Source organism: Crinia signifera, chromosome 7 (assembly GCF_055691185.1).
Source record: "Crinia signifera chromosome 7, ASM5569118v1, whole genome shotgun sequence".
NCBI classification, from domain to species: domain Eukaryota; kingdom Metazoa; phylum Chordata; class Amphibia; order Anura; family Myobatrachidae; genus Crinia; species Crinia signifera.
The window spans coordinates 69,624,368-69,646,688 of record NC_139223.1 but is presented as its reverse complement, the minus strand read 5'-3'; the positions used below and the strand labels follow the sequence as shown (position 1 = coordinate 69,646,688).

Genomic DNA, 22,321 nt, shown 5'->3' with positions numbered 1-22,321 from the left:
CAGGGAGGATTGGCTGGGCTTAGCTGTGACCCACACCCTAGACTTGAACACTTAGGGGGAAATTTACTAAGATGTGTATTCTACTTCACATGTGATGTTGCTATGGGCAACCAATCAGATCTGTCTATCTTCTAGAGCAGGCATGTCCAACGTTGGCCCTCCAGATGTTGTTAAACTACACATTCCAGCATGCTTTTGCCACAGTTTTGCTATTAGAGAAGGCCAAAACTATTGCAAAGCATGCTGGGTTGTGTAGTTTCACAACATCTGAAGGGCCAACGTTGGACATGCCTGTTCTAGAGGGTGCTAAATAAATAAGTAGATTCTGATTGGTTGCCCATAGCAACATCACATGTGAAGTAGAATACACATCTTAGTAAATTTCCCACTTAGATCTCAAATGATGAGGTTATCAGGACATGGTGGGCAAATCCATCATCTTAGCTGAGATAAAAGGAAAAGAAAGTGAAAAAGGTATCACCTTTGTATTAGTAATGTGTGAATAGCGCACCGGCTTAATCTTTGTGTGGGGCATTAAAGTCTCAGGGTAGCATCTTTCATTATATGTATTTAGGGCGTGCAATCTTGGGCCTGTACCTATACAATGGGTCACTTGCAACAGGTTCCAAGCACAAAGCAGCAGATGTCAGAGTGCCATAAAATATCAACTGAAAGCACTACAGAGGGGCATAAGTGAACAACCACTGTGGAGAGGAGTCTCTCAGAGAATTGGGGGACCCTTCATAGTATTGCATTGGAGCCACAAAAGCCTAGTTATGCCCATGATACAAATGCATTTGTCCCAATATAAACCAAGTTTTTCATTAGACCAGTGGTCCGGAATCATGAGCCTACGCATTCCGGAGTAAATTGGGAAACTTGCAAGGTGCATTGGGGTGGTGGTACAGGGCCAATAGAAATGATGTCCAATATAAAAGGCCTAACCACTTCTGGTGGGTGGCTGCCAATCAGAACATATAAACAAACAGAAGTAAATCTGGTCCCTCACAACATAATTGAACCCAAGGATGACAAAAATGAAAACATACATAATATTTCGGAACAAGAAACTTTTGGTCTAAGGGTGCTGTGAAAATATTCTTATACTCTAGGGCGCAAGGATTCAATAGAGGTAGGGAACCACTGCATTATACGGTTTTGAATAGGTCTTTAAAGTATTTGATTTTGGCTCATGAGAAAGCTAAAGGACACACTCTGTTCAAATGAATATTGTACCTGGGGCTTTAGAGGTAATCTAGGAGGAAGATCAGAAATAAACTCCTCAAAGCAAATGAGCTCGTGTGCGTGGTGAAGTAACGCTTCAGACGCCTGGTTCTTGTGTACAAGTATGATATGGAAACCATGGCGATGTCGGAGATCACTGAGCTCCAGCGCAAAGTTGACATCAGCTACAATACAGAAAACAACATTGTGAAACAATGCATGTAATTCAGAAAACAAAGAACTTATTTAAATTTAGCAATACGAATGGTTAGACCTACATGTACAAGCAATAGAAGTAATACAAGAGCTAGATAAAACATGCGTCACACTGGGCACTTTAAACCGGATGCAGTGAGCTTTGCACCATTAGCTAAACCGAATTAAACAAAAACTAAAATTCTCAGAGAAATATAAAATTAAGAAATAGAATTACACTTACTAGAAACTAAAACCACAGTTGCTGGAGAAGTGTGTGTGTCTGCAAACCTCCTCAAGCTCTGTCTGAGTTTGTCATCTGCAGCGTTCTTTGCGGTGGCATTAATATGAGCAACTGTGACCTGTTCAAACAGAAACAAATGTCTAGTACACAGGTTCTCCAACTGGTGCTCTCCACCCTAGGCGGAACTCTAAATAGAGCAATACCCCTTTTATACCAAAATCTCGGATCAGACGCAGCATTTGGAACACAGATCCAAGCCAGGTCAGATCCGGTATTTGCTGCGTTGCCTACCCGCAGTGTAACTAACCGGAGGCGGCGCTTGGAGATGACAGGTCTCCAAGCGCCGGGACTGCCAATCGAAGCGCTGGGGCAAGCCCAGTACCAAGGTAAGCTGCTGGGCTGCCCCCAGCACTCGTGCACCCCCCTACCCAGTCTGCATCTTAAATAAAAAAAATAAAGTTACCTGACAATTATTGAGCTCCTCAATGACTTCCTTGTTTTCTTTACTGATGTCACAGACGCAAATGAACTCTGCCTCTCTGCGACCTTTGAAAAACCGCTCACGAATGCGCTTTACTACACTTACAGCTGAGCGCCCACTGGGAACAGAGCAATTCTCAATGTCCCAAAACACACCAATAGGAGGCAGATTTTCAGCAGCTGACAATTCTGGAGACCCTACAATACATTGCACACCAATTATTAAAAGCTGCAAATAGATAATTTGACACTGAGCAAGATACATTGAACAATGGTTAAATATCAATAATGCGCACTCCTAATGAGTAGTGAGAGGTTCTTACCATATTTTTGTGAGGCTTTACAGAAATTCTTAGCTAGTACAATGGTCCTATCCTTCACATTTCCTTGTGTTCCACAGCCATTGCACATTGGGTGAGTCACAGTCTTGGTGCTTGGAGGAGGAATATTAGGCCATATTTTGTTTGCATCAATTACACCATCACCATGGGACTGCATAAGCAAAAGATCATTAACAGGAGACGTGGTCACGGATACGGATTAAAAAAAAAGCAACCCACAACTCTGCATAGAGAACAAGTCAGTTATCTCTCTGCATCTGCTGCAATTTAAGAGAAGCCCTTGTGCTCAGATCTGCATAGGGAACACATACCAGTTACCAAACTAGTTCTTACTGCATGCATACAGATGTATAGACTGCTAGCGCTGGTAGGGCTTTCACCCAAAAATACATCTTCATCGCAATGCAATGGAACTAGGACTCACCAGGTGACAGTTCAGATGAATTTGATAGGCAACACATATCTGAGTGCGACAGAGCCTGAATCTGTATACAAAGTGTTATGATGCAGCAGCCTTTCTCCAAGCTAAGTTCCATTGTGCTACATATACAGACTCAAACCAATACGGTAGAAACATATCATGATCACTTGAGCACATTAAACATGGAGGAATGCTAATTCCAGGATGTTTTACGTAACTGGCCCCCATCATTAGGGGGCCAAAAAAAGTTGTAGTGTGAGAATCAATTCTATGCGCCCTGCCGCTTCTTATGGGGAGGTGGTCTGCGGTCATGTAGAGCAGTGGTTCTCAACCTCAGTCCTCAATGGCCCACAACAGTCCATTTTTTTCCAGGTCTCCACACAGAATCACAGGTGAAATAATTAGCGCCACATGTGATCTTTTAAAATGCATCAGTGAATAATGAGTGCACCTGCCGGGTGACCTGGAAACCATGCACTGTTGGGGGCCGAGGTTGAGAACCAGTGATGTAGAGCAGTGGTTCACAACCCTGGTCCTCAAGTACCCCCAACAGTGCATGTTTTCCAGGTCACCCGGCAGGTGCGCTCATTTAGGCACATTTGAAAAGATCCTCAGGTGGAGCTAATTATAGCACTTGTGATTCTGTGTGGAGACCTGCAAAACATGCACTGTGGTGATTCTGTGTGGAGACCTGCAAAACATGCACTGTTGGGGGTACTTGAGGACCAGGGTTGGGAACCAGTGATGTAGAGGGATCCCTCTGCAGCTACACTAATGCTGAACTTCAGGTCACCCATGTAAACTGGGAACACAGAATACCAGTATTAGAGTTTAAGGGGACATCAGAGCAATGCTAAGCAGCTCCAGTAATTGAGTCTCTTCACTTTGCACACCAAGGGTGGTATTCAATCTAGGATTCTGTCAGAATGTCCCAACAGTCGGAATCCCAGGCCATTTTCGTCTGGTCCGACAGTAACTCTACAGCCAGAATTCAATGTTCCGCTGACGAATGTTGGAAAGGCCGTGGATCGGCGCAAAGGGCCGCGGATTGTCGAAAAAAAAAAAACCTGGACCTAAATCCGAGAACCTGCTCCCGTTTCAGACTTTTTAAAAAGTAATATCTGACAGCCTTCCATGTCGTCATTAACGACAGGACTGAAAAGGTGAGTGCCGATATTTCCCATTTGAAAATATTGGCACAGATTGAATACTCCCCCCCCCCCCCCCCCAATCGCCTACCAACCAAGGACCTCTAACATTTCTATGCTTAAACTGTACTGGGGACCCTGCACCTAAACAGTTAGCCCACATCTTCTACAATGGCAGTGTATAAAGCAGTAACAAGAATAACTCAATCCAATGACATTTGTTCAAACTTAAAAAGGTACAGGACGATAACAAAGTATAATTCTCTATTTCAGTGATAAGGCTAAATAAATAATAAAATAAAAAAATCTAGACAATAGTACAGTTAAAACACTTCAACTGAACAAACCTTTTCCAAGCAGACTTCACAAAAGGAAGAGCCTTTGAAAAAGACAGAAGGTGCAGTGTTTAGATGAAGAGAACCCGTGCAAAAATGTGACAGAATATCAGCCTGTGCAAGATGTTTCTTTAAATGCTGTGTAGCCCCATTAGTGAAGTCTGAATAAGAGTAATATCCAGGAGAGGTGCCATGAACAGGGACTTGAAAGTTATGTAGATCACCGTGAAATGGGTTTAAATGAACATTTGTGCAGCAGGGAACCGGGTGAGATTGGTGAAGTTGGCAAGGAGAGAGACGGTTTTCCATACACATGTTGGAGCAGTTGGGTGGGTGGCTGCTGAAAGGGCTTGTGACAGTCACCTTTTTGAAGGGACTTTCTGGAGAGAAGGATAGCCCTGGGGCTATTTGACAGGTAATAGTGCCAGCAATGTTTTTGTCCAAAATAGGGTTAGGCTGAATGAAACCACTCCCATTGAAGCGAACATCAGATGTGCAAGAGGTGCCATTAGAACAAAAAGCACAGCAGCTTACTTTGGAGCCAGTTTGAAGTTGGACAGACTTTATATGAGGAGGCTGGATTTTTGAGAGGGGGAAGATATTGGTGCGAGGTTGAATTGTGGGTGGGAGGGGAGGGGGAACATCCTTCAGTTCCATTGTGGGTCTAGTGCCTTCCATGTAATCTTTCTGCAAGCAAAAGGAGATGTAAAGAAACAGGTTAGACTAGTAGATGAATAATACAACAAAAACCTCAACGATGCCTGAAAACAAGCAGACTCTGAGATAAAACAGAATTTTCTTTAAATTAGACTAATATAACTACAGTATTTAAGGTTGTCATCCAACATAGGGCGGTATCCAATTTCTGACTGTCGGAACATTCCGACAGTTGGAATACCATGCTGTTTTCACTCAGCTTGACTAACTCAGCCGGAATTCAATGTTCTGAGTGTTGGAAAGTTGGTGTGTTGGCGAAATAGGCTGCGGTTTGGCAAATAAACGCCCTTGAAAGGGAAGCATTGAATAAATGGCAGCCAATATTTACCCCAGAGTAAATAGCGGCAGATATTGAACCCCCCCCCCATAATCTGAGAATCAATAATATACTCTGTAGAAACTAAATGGCCGCAGTCCATTTAAATAGGATATAGGGGAGACTATTTCATTTTCTTAGCTTAAAAGGAAGCGGAACTAGCAGTTTTCCCAAGTGTACATTTTCATCTTACCGATTTCTCTCCAGGGGGAGGTAATGCCGCATTGACAGTGGAGAAGCAGTTTGATAATTTCCACACCCAGGGCTCAGCATCCTTGTCTTGCCTTTGAAGCCATCCGACAGACTTCGTACAGAGGTTTGCCTTCTCATTCCCTTCCATCATACAGCCACGCAAAGCACATGAGCATCCTACAGGGCCGCCTTTCTTTCATCATTCCTTCCTTCCAAACAGAAGGCATAAAAAACAGATAAGGACTTTTACCTTTGTAGCCAAATCCTTATCACGTTTATTACTCACACAGCATAAATTAAATAATTCATTAGTTAACACTGAGGTTTATAGAAAATTGCTACAAATAAAACAGATTATTAACATATTTGGGCAGTATTGCGGCGGCCATGGGGGATCAGGCGGACTTGCCAATGGCAGCTGGGGGCTATGCTGCGTTATGGCCTTTATTAACAGTCATGAACAGCGGGAGCACACCTTGCCTGTCGGTGGAGGCATAGGCACTGGGCAACATAATGAGCGATATCTCTCAGAAGGGTTAAAATAAGCAGTATCACCCAGTGATTAAATGCATAGTGTTCCCTCTAAGCTTCTTTTGCAGGGTGCTGCACCCTGCCCATTTTTAAAACCTCAAAATGCAAACAGCCCTTTGAGAGTGGCACAGTGCGACCTTACGCTGCCTTTTTTTGTTTACAATGTAATTTTCTAATATAACATGTACCCTACCGGTTGAATAATAAAAAAAAAAAAGTTGGTGCTCAGCACCCTGCTCTATAAATATATTAGATTGAACACTGAATGCCCATGTACTGTACATGGGCAGATAGAGGTTCCTACATTTTAAATATAATTGACACATGTAAAATTATAGATTGGGCATGTTTTGTTCCCCCCCCCCCCCCCTTTAAAACTGAAAACTATTCACACAAAAGTCATCAAGATTATTGTATTCTAATATATAGGTCTAGTGATCCTCTTTAAAAGATAGTCAGGAAGAAGCGGTGTGCAGGTTTGAAATAAACCTTTGCCCATTGACCAGGTGGTAAGGGTTGGTCTTGCTTTCAGATCTACAATATCAAGCAGGCAAATGAAGATCCAAAATTGGAATCACTGGATTTTTAGATACTACAATTATTTAAAAAAGGACTGCCTTTGGAGGCACACTTTGCTTTACTCCTCTCAAAAGAGGATATATTGTTATGGTAGAGCAGATCAGCAACCACGCGGTTGACCACTAATGGAGGAACATGTCTAGACAGATGCCTAAAATTAGTTGGCAGGATCCACAGCAACAGAAGAGCGACACGAGCAAAAGGTTGACAGGATCATGGTTGACATGAGTTTCTCACTTTTGTTGGCTATTTTTGACATCGGTCAACATGGCCTAGGCTCACCATGCTTCGGGCACAGTGCAGAGCGCACTATTTTTTTTTTCTTCCTCAAAGTCCACAGGGATGTTAAAGTACCAAAAACTCATGTTGACCTTGTCACTGCCAACCACCTTTTGCTTGAGTCCGATCTTATGTTAAAGTCAATCTAGATGCTGCCAGCTATTTTTAGGAGTCAGATGTGTTTGACAATTAGTGGACCTAGACAATAATGAACCATCGACTGTATACAACTTACTACAGGTGGGCACTAATGGCAGCCCTGTAAGCTTGTATTTAATCAATTAAATGCTTCTCTAATATCTGCATAAACAATCATTTAAAAAAATTGACAAGTAGTTAGAGCCTGAGGAGCAGATGTTAGGTCTAGGAGGAAGATTGCTGCCCAGCAGTGTTCTAGAGCACCTAGAGGTGCCCAGAAATAAAAAAATACAAAAATGGGAACAGTAGGTAAAGAAAGCAGAGCACAAACAAACATTGCCCTAAGAGCTCAGTCGCCCACAACCAGGCAGCTGGCTATGAATGACAACATATTGCATTCACCAACGCTGCCTTTAAGGATGAGGTAGTGGTGGTATTTTTTCAACACACCAGAAATCTGGCATTATTTTGATTTAGAACCCAGCAGCACCTCACATGGGAGAGATCTGGGCACCTGAAATATTTAGGGGCGGATATCAGACTCTTGAGCCCCCCTCCTCACACCGATAAGAACCCAACAATCACCCAATAGCAAAACATACATGCAATAAGCACTGCAGCGCAACAACATAACACCCACGGCACGGTTAACACAAGGCGTCCCTGACTGCAGGAACGGGTCCCATCTTGGGGGGCTCATTGGGTAGGGCACCTAGAGGGTACGCTATGGGGAGGGCAGTGCCCCCGTCCTCGTAATGTAAATGGGGGATAGGATAGCAGGTCTGTTACATGGGCACAGGGACAGAGCCGCAATAGGAGACCCCCCAAGGCCAGCAGATTTAACGCTCAGGACAGGGGACGACGAGGCGGGTGCAGTCACAGACGCCTATCACCACCTGCCGCTTGGGGGAGCTTCCCCGGCTCACCTGGCCCGTCCTGACCCACAGCCTCCGCTCACATCTCCCTCCAGTGTATCGGTGCTGCCCGCACACTTCCGCTCTGCGCCTCCCCTTATTGTGTTTTCTTCTGGTACGCAGCAGCACGCCCGGGCGACGTCACTCCCCGCCCTCCGCTGCTAGCGGCTCCGGGAGGGGGAGGGACGGCCTCGCTGTGTGCTGCTCAGCTCCTGCAGCTCCGTCCAGTCACTCGCACCTTGCTGTCTCGCTAGCTACGGGGGGACTACAAGTCCCAACATGCCACTCTAGTCTATCTGGCAGGGCTGCAATGCATATTGCATAACGGAGAGAACCGCAAGCTGCGGGACATAATAACGTCCTTCTGTCACGTGATACATACAAAGCATTTTTTGACTGTGGGCGTTGCCCGTTTCTCCCAGTGACTGCGGGGGCAGGGAGCGGGCATCGGCGGAAACAGTGGGGCAGATGTATTAAGCCTGGTGAAGAGATAAACTGGAGATAAATTGGAAGGAGATAACGCACCAGCCAATCAGATCCCAACTGTCATATTTCAAACACAGCTGATTGGCTGGTGCGTTAACTCTTCCAAGTTATCTCCACTTTATCTCCAGTTTATCTCTTCTCCAGGCTTAATACATCTGGCCCGTGTCACATGTGTAGCACAATAATAAACATCTCGTTTTCCAGTGTTATTTATTGTTGTCAATAAAGTTGTTAAAAAATATTTAAAAATAACACCGCCTCGCCACTTCGCGGATTGGATGTTGGTTGTGATGTCATTGTCTCGTGTTGACCAATGGGGGTGAGGGAAAGTTTCAGTTTGATTCTGGGCTTAGGCGAGTGAGCTGTGTGTACGGCGGCGGCTGGGCGGGTCATCAGTCGGTGTCAGGAGGAGTGCTGCTGCCTGCCCGCCCGCTACTGACTGAGGGCGCTGCAGGGGGAGACACGAAGCGGGACTGCTACATCCGTCCGACTGCTTCCTTATTTACTACCATGCTACCTGTGTGACATCAGCTCTGCTCGACCGGCAGTCACCTGCTCTTCCTACACTGTGCCCGATAGGCTGCCTTCAGGACCGTCTCTTGGAAACCCTGGTCCGTATCCCTACACAGCATCGTGCCACTTATAACTGTAGTTGCTGCTGCTGTACACGCTGCAAGCTATAGTCAGTGATACTGCACTGCATAGTGCTCCTTACTGTACACACTGCATATAGTCACTGCGAATGCACTGCATAGTGCTCATCACTGTACACACTGCATGCTAGTTACTGCTACTGCCCTGCCTAGTGCTCCTTACTGTACACACTGCATATAGTCACTGCTACTGACCTGCCTAGTGCTTACTGTACATGCTTCTTAAAGTTCTGCTACTGTACTGCATTATGCATATGCATATTGCTCCTCGCTGTACACACTAGTCACTGCTACTGCCCTGCATATTGCTCTTTACTGTACACACTGCATATAGTCACTGCCACCTACACACTGCATGCTATAGTTACTGCCACTGCCCTTCATAGTTCTCCTTACTATACACACTGCATATTGTCACTGTTACTGCCCTGAATAGTGCTCATTACTATACAACATGCACATAGTCACTGCTACTGCGATGCATAGTACTTACTGTACACAATGAATGCGATAGTTACTGTACTGCATAGTACTTGCTGTACACACTTCATCGCCTAGTGCTCCTTACTGTAAACACTGCATAATGTAGCCACTGCTACTGTACTGCATAGTGCTCTTTACTGTAAACATTGCATATAATCACTGCAACTGTACAGCATAGTGTTTCTTACTATGGTCACGACTACTGTACTGCATAGTGCTCCTACTGTACACTGCCTATGGTCACTGCTTTTCTACAGCATAGTGCTCCTTTCTGTACACATGGCAGGCTATAGTCCCTACTACTGTACCATGTAGCTCTCCTTGCTGTTCACACTACATGCTATGGTCACTACTGTACTGCATAATGCTGCTTATTGTAACTGTATGCACTACATGCTATAGTCCCTAATACTGTCCAACATAGTGCACACTTTATGCAATAGTCACTAGTATAATACTGCATAGTGCTCCTCACTGTAACCATACTGTACTGCATAGTGCTCCTTACTATAGATATTTTATGCTCTAATTTCTATACAACATAGTGTACCTTACTCTTACTATACACACTGCGTGCTATTAGTCACTAGTACAGTATAGTGCTTCTTATTGTACACTGTATGCTGTTTTATCTGCTGAACTGTACGGTGCTTTTTACTGTAAACACTGCATGCTTTTGTCACTATATATGCCATATAATACTCTTTGTTGTACACACTTTATGCTATAGTCACTAATACACTACCTCTACTTACTGTTCACTGTTAGTTTAAAACTATACTGCATATTGTGCCTTACTGTGCATACTGCATACTATAGTCACTACTGTATAGTTCTTCTTACCATAGACTAGCGGTTCCCAAACTTTTTGGAATCATGGCACCCTAGAGCATCGAAATGTTTTTGAAGCCACCCCTAGGCTAACTATTTCTTATTGAGAAAGTCAGATTTTTTTTTTTTTAAATTAAGTTAATTGTTTTTATATATCAGTTATGAGGTAAGGGGCAGGATTTGCTACTGTTTGTCCACATATGTTTATTTATTTATTTATTTATTAACAGTTTCTTATATAGCGCAGCATATTCCGTTGCGCTTTACAAAGGGGACAGTGATACAACAAAATAGGGTATTTACAGACAGTCAAAATGTAGGAGGGCCCTGCTCGCAAGCTTACAATATGTTCTGACTGGAAGACACCAGCACTGGTTTTGCCTGTTACATTGCCCATAAATAATATGAATTGATCCTGGTCCACCAACCCAAGGCACCCCTGTAAGTGTCCTAAGGCACCCAGTCTGGGAACCACTGCCGTAGACCCTTTATGCTGTTGTCACTACAACTGTATAGTGCTCCTTGCTATACACAGTGTATACTATAGTCACTACTACTGTACATCTTAGTGACATTTATTTTAACTATAGTCAGTATTGTACCCTGCGGGTTGGGATCATTTGGTCTACACTCTACAGCATTATGGTCGACATGGGTCTAGATCGACATAGGAAAGGGTCGACATAGTTCTAGGTCGACAGGTCATTAGTTTGACATGGGGGGGGGGATCTTAGAATGCACACCCGATTTACATGAGGTGCTAATATGCTGGGACTTGTAGTTCTGCAAAGAAAGACATGTGGTGCAGATGCACACTCCATATTATTAATCAAAATCAATCAATAATAGAGGTTCTTGGTATATTCATTGGCCAAGAAATATTTGCCCACCAACCAGCTTCACGGTAACCTCATTTCTGGTGGGTCCCTAATACTAAGAATCTGGGGCGCACATATTCAGAAAGGAAAGGGGCGAACCACGGCGCATGTAGCGTAGGGAGACACGCTCTCCCCTCCCCCCACCTCCGGCGCGAATGGAAGCCTGGTAACTGAGCCAGATGCTTAGCAGCTCAACCCGATGTGGCTTCTGACCTTTTCCGAACCCTGAGCCGACCCGGAGCGTGTGAGGTGGCGTCCGCGGTGACCGCTGACTGTGGAGTTTCCTGTGCCGCGGTGAGCGCTGTGTCGGAGCCCCGGCCGGCGGGTTGCAGTCGCACGTGTGGCGTTTGGCGTGCGCTTCAACAGTTGGCGCCGGCAGCTGTACTGTGAGAGAGTACACGCTGACGGACTCACTTCACCAGACGACATCACTGACCACGCTGCAGCCTAGAGCCCTCGTGCATACCAGCGAAAGAGGAGAGTGCCGGTGGGGTGCCCGCTCCCTGAGGGTGAGCCAACCTAAGGTAACGAATTTGCCCACCCGATCAAGTGGTGAGGCCGCCTGTTCCCCCCCCCCTGCACAGAACTGCCTGCAATAACTGTGAGTGCCCTGAACTACTGCTATTCGAAAGAGCCTGTTTTCTCTCAGGTTGTTGCTGGGACTGTTGTTTTTTGGGCATATTATGTAGAGGGAAGACTCATTATAACTGCCCTATTAACGTCTATTGAGAGGAGGTGGTTGTACCCAGTTGGCCCTGGAGGAGTAGGGGTGGGGAACAGTAAGTCGTCTGGAGTAATTCAGGACGGGACTGATCACTTGAATATATACTTATTGTCTCCCTACTGGTTGAAGGACTGCTCAGTCAGTGACTGTGTTCCAGTGATTATTGCATAGTACTTTGAGTATCAGTCCAACATTGTTTCTGGCTAATATGGGTAAAACAGGCCAAAGCACCGCGGCCGCCAGGCTCGAGAAGTATGCTAGAACCCAGGCTCTGTCCCAGTCTGGGAGCAGTTCACGTACGGTAACCCCTGTATCATCCCCCAGTAAGAGCGAAGGGGCCCATGCCACCCCGGATATAACCTTGCAGCAGGTTATAGAGGCAATTAACAAATGTGAAACTCGCCTTGCCGAGCAGTTGGGCAAAGTTCAGTCGGATATTATGCTCATCCGGCAAGATGCGGAAAGAATGAGAGAACGGATGACAGAGGTGGAGACGCGTATTTCGTCTTTAGAGGATTTGGCTACTCCATTAAGCTCTCAAATTAAATCTATCTCCTCACAAGTTGGCGAGTTGAGGGGGAAACTCACGGATATGGAAGGCAGGCTTCGACGAAGCAATGTTCGTTTTCTGGGTTTCGATGAAAGGGTGGAAGGCAGTGAACCGGAAAAGTTTCTAGAGGACTGGTTGGTCCAAGTATTCGGAAGGAACATTTTTTTTCCCCAGTTTTCTATTGAGCGGGCCCACCGTATCCCAGGGCACCGGGGGCACCACCGCGGACTCTCATTGCTAAGTTCTTGCATTTTAAGGACAGGGACACCCTCCTTCGAATGGCAAGGGATAAGGGGGACCTGGCTTATAATGGGAAGAAGATTTCCACCTTTCCTGACTTTCCCCTTGAGGTGCAGAGGGACAGAATGAAATTTAAATTGGTCAAGGCCCGGTTACGCGAGTTAAACATTCAGTTTAATATGCTGTACCCGTCCAAATTAAGAGTGGCGGTGGATGGTGTGTCTAACATTTTTTTTTCCCCAGGAGATGTGGCGGAGTGGCTAGACCGCTCATACCCAGGGAAGCGCCAGGTTCTGGCCAGCTAAGTTGATTGGGGGACCCGCCACCTGGTGGTCCGGGGAGTTTTAAATCCTGCATATTGTCTAACGGGTTTGGGGGAGGCCATGCCGGTTTATACTGGCGGTCAGTAAGCGAGTCGGAGGGAGGGGGTGTTTTTTTCTGTTTCCTTGTGGTTAATTATCGTAAGCCTCAAAAAAAAGGGGGGAGAGCGAGAATTAAGGGTAGGTATGCCCGGGGTAGGGCTTACAGGGAGGGGGGGTGGGGGGGGGGTTGTGTTTGTCGATGTCATTTTACTGTTTGGGAGCTTACATGGTCCGGTCACCCCCGAGAGAGTATAGAACCTATGCGGGGATTATTAATAACTTGGTTGGCTGTGGATGGAGAGGTATTAGATAAGGCTGACTTTGTATGGGGGCGCGTTTTCTGTCATGAAATGTTAGGGGTCTGAACGACAGGGTCAAGAGGGCGACGGTCTTGGGGCAATGCAAAAAGTATGAGGCAGATGTTATATGCCTCCAAGAGACTCATCTTAGTGCGGAAAGATCTAATTCCTTAAGGCGGCCCTGGATTGGCCCTGTATTTCACGCCCCTTACACTAATATGTCTAGGGGGGTCTCTATATTGATCAAGAAGTCCCTGGCATTTACTCTCGGTAGTCATAAAATTGACCCGGGCGGTCGATATATATTTATTGAAGGTCGTATAGATCAAACTCAGATTTGTATTCTATCAGTTTATATCCCCCCCCCGTTCTCCTACGAGGTTATTAAGAAAGCAGTGGAATTTGCGGCTGGTTTCCCTCAAGCTTCGATTTATATGCATTGGAGACTTCAACAAGGTTTTAGATTCCCGACTGGATAGGTGGAGGCCTGGTGTGCAGCCCATGAATGAAGGTAGTAAGTTTAGGGAATTTATTCAGGAAGTTGGATTATGGGATCCATGGAGGATAAGGTACCCTGACCGAAAACAATTTTCATGCTACTCTGATTCTTATGGGGTCTTTTCGAGGTTGGATTTAGTGCTTCTCTCGAAGGACCTATTAAATAAAGTCCAGATGGTTGAATACAAGTCGCGGGGTATTTCGGATCATTCTCCGATTATTGTTGATCTTGATTTGGTAAGGCAGGTTGGATATAGGAGTTGGAAGTTGCAGCCATTCTGGCTCACACAGATGGGCGAGGTGGAGGAGGTGGAACAGTTGATTGGGGAGTATTTCCAACTGAACTATGGCTCGGTCTGTGGTTCCACCCTATGGGACTCATTTAAAGCGTATATTAGAGGGGTGTTCATCAAAAAGATTGCTTTTGTCAAGAAGAATTATAGGGTGGAGACTGAAAGACTGGAGGGTAGGTCAGTGGATTTAGAAAATATTTATGTTTCCAGCGGTCTGGAAGTGGATCGGGTAGCGTGGCAGGCTGCTCTTAATGAATGGCGCGATCACGTCCAGGACACCTTCTGTCAGAGAGTAAGAACGGGAGATCATAGGCGATATGTTAATTCGGATAGGGGTGGGAAATGGCTAGCATTGATGGCTAAGAATGAGCGTTCATCTAATCTCATCTCTGAAATTAAGGATGACATTGGGAATAGTGTAATGGATACCCCCGCAATTGTATCCAGTTTTGTGTCATTTTATAAAAAACTGTTTACCTCTCAGTCCTTGAACAGCAATGATATTATTGTTGATTACTTGGGGGCACTGGAACTCCCGCAAATTTCTGGGGCCTCTAAAGAGTTTTTGGACGCTCCAATCACGTTAGAAGAGGTAGCGTCTGTAATTCAAGCCCTCCCCCGAAATAAGGCCCCGGGGCTGCACGGGTTACCGGGGGAATTTTATTTAAAATACTCTAATGTCCTGGCCACTCCATTATGGGAATTGCTGGGTGGTGTTCAGGCTGAGGGCAGGCTACCTCCCTCTATGGAAGAAGCTTATATAGTTATGATTCCCAAGACTGGGAAGGATCCCTCCCAGGTTGGATCCTATCGACCTATATCCATTATGTCTTCGGACGCAAAAATTTTTGCAAAAATATTGGCCAACCGTTTGGGAAAAGTGTTGGATGAAATTGTACACCAAGACCAGACTGGTTTTAGACCTGGTAGGTCGACGGCTGTCAACCTGAGGAGGGTACTTTCTTATATTCAAATCATCAATTCTGGTAATAAAAGTGCGGCCGTGGCCTCGTTTGATGCCAGTAGGGCATTTGACGTAATTGAGTGGGAGTATTTATGGCCCGTGTTAAGAGCATTTGGTATCGGGGAGGGTTTTATTGGATGGATAAGGTTAATGTATCGGCAGCCATTGGCTCGTATCTCAGTTAATGGTTTCACCTCCTCCTCCTTCCCGTTGGCCAGGGGTACAAGGCAGGGGTGTCCGCTGTCCCCGCTGTTGTTCGCGGTGGCAGTGGAGCCTCTGGCTCATTTACTTAGACAGAAGCTGGGCTGTTATAATTCATGTGGGAGTAAATTGGTATCTTTGTATGCCGATGACCTCCTAATTGGTTCCGACAGTCCGGACGTTGATCTCCCATTAATTGTGAACCTCTTAAATGAATTTGGGGGTATGTCAGGTATAAAAATGAACTGGGATAAGTCCCATGTTATGTTCCTGGGTTCCGTGACTCCCGATATCCAGCTTGCCTGCCCGTTAAAAATCTCTAGTAAATTTAAGTACCTGGGCGTTACGATTTCTGACAACCCGCGGGATTATATTTTGGACAATCTGAGGCCGCTTTTAAGGGAAATTAAAACTAAGTGTCGGAGATGGGTGGGTTTGCCACTTTCGCAACTGGGCAGGGTTAATCTGTTGAAGATGTGTATTCAACCAAAACTTTTGTACCTGTTGCTCCATTCTCCGTGTTATATAGGTGTTAAATTTTTTCATGAGTTGAACAGTGTTCTTTCCTCATTTATTTGGAAAAATAAAAGCTCGAGGATTAGAATGTCCATCTTGACCCGGGATAGGGGAGAGGGGGGTCTTGCCCTCCCGGACTTTAGACTCTATTATTATTCATCCCAGTTATGTCATCTATGCCCATGGATAAAGGGATGTGAGGAGGTCGGGGAATTCAGGACCCTGGCGTTGGCTGGGCAATCAGGGTTGTCTCCTCTTCAATTGTTGTTGGCGGGGATGTTAAGGGGTAAAGCACCCCCCCTGATAGGCCAAGCTATACGCGTGTGGAGACAGGTGCAAAAGTTGACAAATTTTGTGGACACGGACCCTCAGACCTCAGTTTTCTCCTTGGCGGAGGTCAAAAAATTGAAGGGCTTAGGTGGGGGAGTGTGGGAGGCGCATGGTTTGCTAGCTGTAGGATCGTGGGTACAGGAAGGGATAATTCGTTCCTTTGAGGACCTACAACAGGGGCACGACCTCCCTAGGAAAGCGTACTTTAATTACCTTCAGGTCAGGAGCGCGTTAGCCTGTATGACAAGGATTGGATCCCTGAATATTAGGGAAGCTCCTTGCAAGGAATTTATGAAAAAACTGGGTACCAGGAAGCACCTCTCTAAAATATATAGATTTATCCACTCCTTTAAACAAGAAGGTGGTTTGGATAAGCTGAGGTCTCAGTGGGCTAGGGTTATCCCTCAAGTCTTGGTAATAGATTGGAGGGAGGTTCTATCGGCCAATGGCAAATCCTCAATGTCTCTCTCAGTCCAGCAGGTTCAATTTAATATCTTACATCGAATTTACTTTACTCCGGAGCGACTGAGGCATATGGGGAACCCAGCCACTGCGGGGTGCCCTAGATGTGGAGTTGAGCCTGGGACACATTGGCATTTAGTTTGGGAATGTATGGGTGTGCAAGCGTTCTGGTCAGCCATCTGTAATGTTATGCTGGAGCTAGGAATTTCAAGCTCTATTTTTAGCCCTATTTGTTTAGTATTAGGGGTGGTGGATGCTCAACAAAGTGGGCAATGGACCCAATTGATCAGGATCTTAGTATCATGTGCTAAAGTAATTATAGCTAGGAAATGGATGGCAATGGTGGGGCCCTCGGTGGTGGAATGGATTAATTTAGTCAATGCTACCTGCTCTCATGAAAAATATATGTATGCTACACGAGGGTGTTTTTCTAAATTTTATAAGGTATGGGGTGGGTGGACGACATCCAAATTCTATATAGCTTTGTAAAGATACCTCGACTCACTTATTGTTAAATGTTTTCATTATCATTATAAGTGAATTATTTTTTGCACGGTTTAATAAAGATAATAATGGTTGATAGAACTATGAGATAATGGTAAATAAGTTAAGGTCACGATTGAGGATATAGGTGGATATAATATTTGATTCCATTTCGTAGTTTAATGAATTATTAACATGCATTATGGGGTACCTGGTTTGATGAAATTACGTGTATGCTACACGAGGGTGTGTTTATAGATTTATAGGGTTTGGGGTGGGAGGAGGTTATCTAAATACTATATAGTTTTGTTAAAACATTTGGACTCACGCAATAATAAATGCCCTTATTGTATTTAGTGAATTATTTAGGCACTGTTTAATAATGATAGTATTTGTTGATTCATGATAAGATAGTAATTATTTTAGTGGGGTCTTAAGTATAGGAGTATAAGGGGTATAAGTGTAATCACGATGAATTCATGAGTAATAATTTTATATTGACTGATGATTGGTTCTCTTCCTTTTTGTGTTCATGGTTACAGCAGATAGGATTGCTTGATTCAGTGCCATTCACAGCCTTAGTGTTTATAGCATATAGGTGTAGAGATTTCCTGTATAGTTGGGGGAGTGACCGGCCATGGGGAGGTAAGCGTTGTTTTATGTATATGTGATGTATTGTATTTAAGTGTTATGTTTGTACTTTGCATAAGAAAATAAAAACTTAATTAAAAAAAAAAAAAAAATCTGGGGCGCGGAACCCCAAAAAGGCCAGTATAAGCCAGTCACCCCAGGGCAGCACACAAGTGAATAACTAAGCTATAAATGTGTGTTAATAAGAAAGAAGCAGGAGCTAGAGGTTAAAAAGTGTAGTGCTAGGAAGTATAATATTAGTGAAAACAAATAGTGCTAAATAAATGTTAAGGTGTGCCACCCCGAAAGCAACTCGGTTACACCAACCCAAGGGGAGCCGCGCCCCAAATCCATCTCCAAGACTAGCAATTAGTGTAAATTTTTAGGTCTTACCTTCATTGTGCCTACAGTTTGCAGTCTGTGGCTACCAGGGACCAAACTGGTGAACTAATGTTCAGATCAGGTGGGCGGGGTGCTACTCTAAGTTGAAGGAGTCAAATATTAATAATAATAATAAAAGTAAATTGGAATTAACGAAATAAAAATAAAAATAACCCCGCCTCAATGGACATGTCTGGTTGTATTTTTTGTGATCACTTTTTTGGGGGGCAGGTAAGTGCACGTTACCAACAGAAGACTCTGGATCCTTTGAAGAGTATACAGAGCTGGAAAGTCCTCACGATGTGTGCGGCTACATGGACTGCCACTGGAGGAGAAATGGCTCGCTTGATGTAATTCAGTCCTCTAATTGGGGGTGTGAGAGCAGATGTTGGTTGTCTCGAACACCGGAGGTGTATCTGAAGCGATGCGCCCAAAATGAAGTTCCAGCAATTGGATCAGATGTGGCTTCCGTGCCCAGGAATAAAGCCTCACTGGTGTAGATGGTATTACCAGGGGTTTTAGAGCACGGTGTCCGCCATGGAATAATGTCCAAATGAAGGAGAAGTGAAATGTTGTCCACAGTGGGATACAGCGTCACAGCAATGTCCAGAGGCAGGGGGGGAGATCATCTAACACGTTTCACTGCGTCCTGCAGCTTTATCACTGTATACTCTTCAAAGGATCCAGAGTCTTCTGTTGGTAACGTGCACTTACCTGCCCCCCAAAAAAGTGATCACAAAAAATACAACCAGACATGTCCATTGAGGCGGGGTTATTTTTATTTTTATTTCGTTAATTCCAATTTACTTTTATTCCCCACCTATTCATTTTATTAAGTTATTATTATAGATCATTGTTTTATTGCTTTATTCATGTAATATTGTACCTTGTATGCAATTTTTAAACAGTAAAATTTGTTACATTTTTCTTACCATTGAGTTCTATTCATTGACATAAGTGCTGCCTAACCCGCCTAGTGCGAGTCCCTTTTTCTTTTCCTTCAGTGGGGAGTGACTGCCCCCACACTGAAGCAGCTGCTTACATTGTAGGATCAGCTCATTGCTAAGCGCCTGATTATTCCTAGTGAATATTCCTTCTTCATGCTCTGTATTGTAACTACACACTGCATGCTATAGTCACTACTACTGTACAACATAGTGCTTGTAACTGTACACACTGCATGCTATAGTCACTACTACTGTACAACATAGTGCTTGTAACTGTACACACTGCATGCTATAGTCACTACTACTGTACAACATAGTGCTTGTAACTTTACACACTGCATGCTATAGTGACTACTACTGTACAGCATAGTGCTCATAACTTTATACACTGCATGCTATAGTCACTATTGATGTACAACATCGTGCTCATAACTGTACACACTGCATGCTATAGTGACTACTACTGTACCCCGTAATGCTGCTTGCTGTAGACGCTGCATTCTATAGTCACTAAAACAATTCACCTGGAGGTCACGGCAACAGGAAAGCGCATATGGAGCTGTAGAGTTCTGCAGAAGGTCGACTGGCTGCCATGAATTATGGGCATGGCTAGTGTTCCCGCTAGGCTGTTTTAGCGGGGCGCTGCGCCCTGCCCGATTTTTAAAGGGCAAAATGCGCCCTGCCCCTCTGGCAGCGCCCTGCTAAAACAGCCTGTCTCCTACTCTTAGCGTGATACCGGGGAAGCCCGGCGCCGCCGTATATAGCGGTGCCAGGCCCGCCCCTTTCAATGATGATGCCGGCCGGGCCCGCCCATTTTCTTGACGACAACGGCCGGGCCCACCCATTTTCGTCACGACGCGGCCCGGGACCGCCCAGAACAGTGACGTCGGCGGTCCCGGTCCGCCCCCTTGACGATGCCCCCCGTGCAGCGGCGCCCTGCCTGCCACGGTTCCTAGAAGGAACACTAATGGCACAGTGTTCTGCAAAAGTGTGGCGGGAACTGTAAGCTGCCATGGTGGACTGAAGAAGAAAACTGATTCTCCATAGCTTATTTGAATGTGTACCTGGCACATTCCACAGATGGTCATAGTTTTAATTTTGCATTTGCTTATATGCACAGTATTCTCTGTAATTTGTTTCTGAAGGGCCCTTGTTGGTTTCCCCAAACCACCTTTTAGTTACTACAGCTGAGCTACAGTAGGCTGTGCAGAGAAGCAGGGAGATCTGAGATGCACGATGCAAAAGCCATATATCATGGCTCATTGAATATTCACTGTTACGCCCCTTTTCCATCTGAAACCCGTGTTAAAACACGGGTTTTTGAACACGGATCATACCCATGTAAGACACTGGTAAAACACTGCACATAGACCCGTGTCGGAGCCATTTACACTAAACCCATGTAAGCTTTGAAAAAAACCAAGAATGCCCACAAGACATAGCTTTTTTCCAATAAAGAACCAATAAACGGCCTCTGAGCATTACCCGGATATAAATACCCGGGTAATGTGCGTTTACACTGTGCACAGACACGTGTCATTGCTGTGTTCTACCCTGGTAGAATTCCCTGGTCTCTCTACCTGTGTTTTGGAAGTCGGGCCGTTCACTCTAACAGAAAACCTGTGTCGGTGCGCGTCCCAGCGCAAAAACCCGGGTAGAATTTACTAGTGGAAAAGGCGTATTAGTGTAACATGCGGGCATGGAATAGGTCCCATTAAAACAGGCGTGGCCAAACTGTGTCCCTCCAGCTGTTGTGAAACTATGCATCCCAGATTGCCTTGCCATAGTATTAACATTCCCTAATAGCAAAACCGTGGCAAGGCATGATGGGACTTGTAGTTTCACAACAGCTGGAGGGTCATAGTTTGGCCATGCCTGCATTAAAATGATAGGGTGTACAATGTACATACTAATGTTAATGAAACTGTACAGATTGCTATTACTGGAACTTAATTGTATGCATTGTACTAGAACACACTACTGTACCTAAATGATTTGCTTTATGGTTTCTATAAACTCAAATTTTAGTACGGTTTTGTTAAAAAAAAAAAATAATAATTCAGCTCTACTGGGGCAAGGACTTATGTGGCTAGTGAGTTAGCATATTGTTGGTCAGGAAGGTGACATCGCTTACATCGCCAATGCCAGAATCCTGACGGTCAGCATCCCATATCACTCACAATGCTGGCGCTAGTGTGTGGGTGTTTAGGGTGAGGCAATAAAAATCTACAATTCTGCTCAGAACATCCCGACAGTCCTAATCCCAGCCGTTTTTGCTGGCTTTGACAGTAATTCTACTATTGGTATTAAGTACAGACAGTCGAGTGTCGGAAAGTCCTGAAAATGGACGTGAATAAGACAATCCATGGCCGTATCCGACAAAACAGACCCAACTTAAAAAAAAAAAAAGGTCTCATCTGACAGCCTTCAATACTTTAAAGACTTTTCAGTCTAGACACCATATATTGTGGTATTTATCTATATTGGATACCCAATAGCTTGTGCACAGCCCCTCCCACAATCCCTTTTTTCCTGTTACTTCAATACGGTTGGTAACAGCAGCTTTGAATAGGCGAGTGCCGATATTTTCCCTGTCGGGAAATATCGGCACAGATTGAATACTCCCCCCAAGAAGGGAGTGATAGGGTTTGGCACTAAGGGGGTTTGATTAAGGTAATGCTGGGTACACACCAGGACGACTAGGGCCCGATCCCCTCAATCTAGATCCAATTCCGACCAATTGGATGTAGATTGTGTGGTGATTGGGCCCTTTTCTGTCCTGGTGTGGACCGATGCGCGGTCCCGCGGGTCGGTCGATCGTTATTGAGATCCTACCTGCTGCAGGTAGGATCTGAATGACAACCATACAGCCGGGTGCGGGTCGCCATCGGATCGGACCCGCTCACGGTGCACATCGTGAGCGGGTCGTGCCCCCCCCCCGCGTCACCGTGAGCGGGTCGGACGAGACACTGACGACCCGCTCACGATGTGCATCGTGAGCGGGTCGTCGTGGTGTGTACCCTACATTAGGCTGCAGAGGGGGCCGCTTTAGGGTT

At 45.1% G+C, this 22,321-nt stretch overlaps 2 protein-coding genes across 6 annotated transcripts in view; one reads left to right on the top strand and one right to left on the bottom strand.

The window, feature by feature from the left end:
- MARF1 (meiosis regulator and mRNA stability factor 1) overlaps positions 1-8,408 on the bottom strand; it is a 35,227-nt gene extending 26,819 nt beyond the window's left edge. For 2 of the 5 annotated variants that reach the window (XM_083153299.1, XM_083153300.1), the window contains exons 1-7: positions 8,067-8,406; positions 5,615-5,822; positions 4,401-5,075; positions 2,467-2,635; positions 2,127-2,341; positions 1,664-1,781; positions 1,237-1,409 (exon numbers count right to left, since the gene is read on the bottom strand). In XM_083153299.1, the coding sequence (XP_083009425.1) occupies positions 1,237-1,409; positions 1,664-1,781; positions 2,127-2,341; positions 2,467-2,635; positions 4,401-5,075; positions 5,615-5,764 (1,500 nt within the window). In that variant the 5' untranslated portion in view covers positions 5,765-5,822; positions 8,067-8,406. Of the gene's footprint in view, positions 1-1,236; positions 1,410-1,663; positions 1,782-2,126; positions 2,342-2,466; positions 2,636-4,400; positions 5,076-5,614; positions 5,823-8,066 lie in introns of all 5 variants that reach the window. The other 3 variants (XM_083153296.1, XM_083153298.1, XM_083153301.1) reach the window with 3 other exon arrangements.
- Positions 8,409-8,823: 415 nt separating this feature from the next.
- Positions 8,824-22,321, top strand: part of NDE1 (nudE neurodevelopment protein 1) — a 48,241-nt gene continuing 34,743 nt past the window's right edge. The window contains exon 1 of the mRNA XM_083153302.1: positions 8,824-9,151. The gene's annotated coding sequence lies outside the window, so the exon portion shown is untranslated. The remainder of the gene's footprint in view (positions 9,152-22,321) is intronic.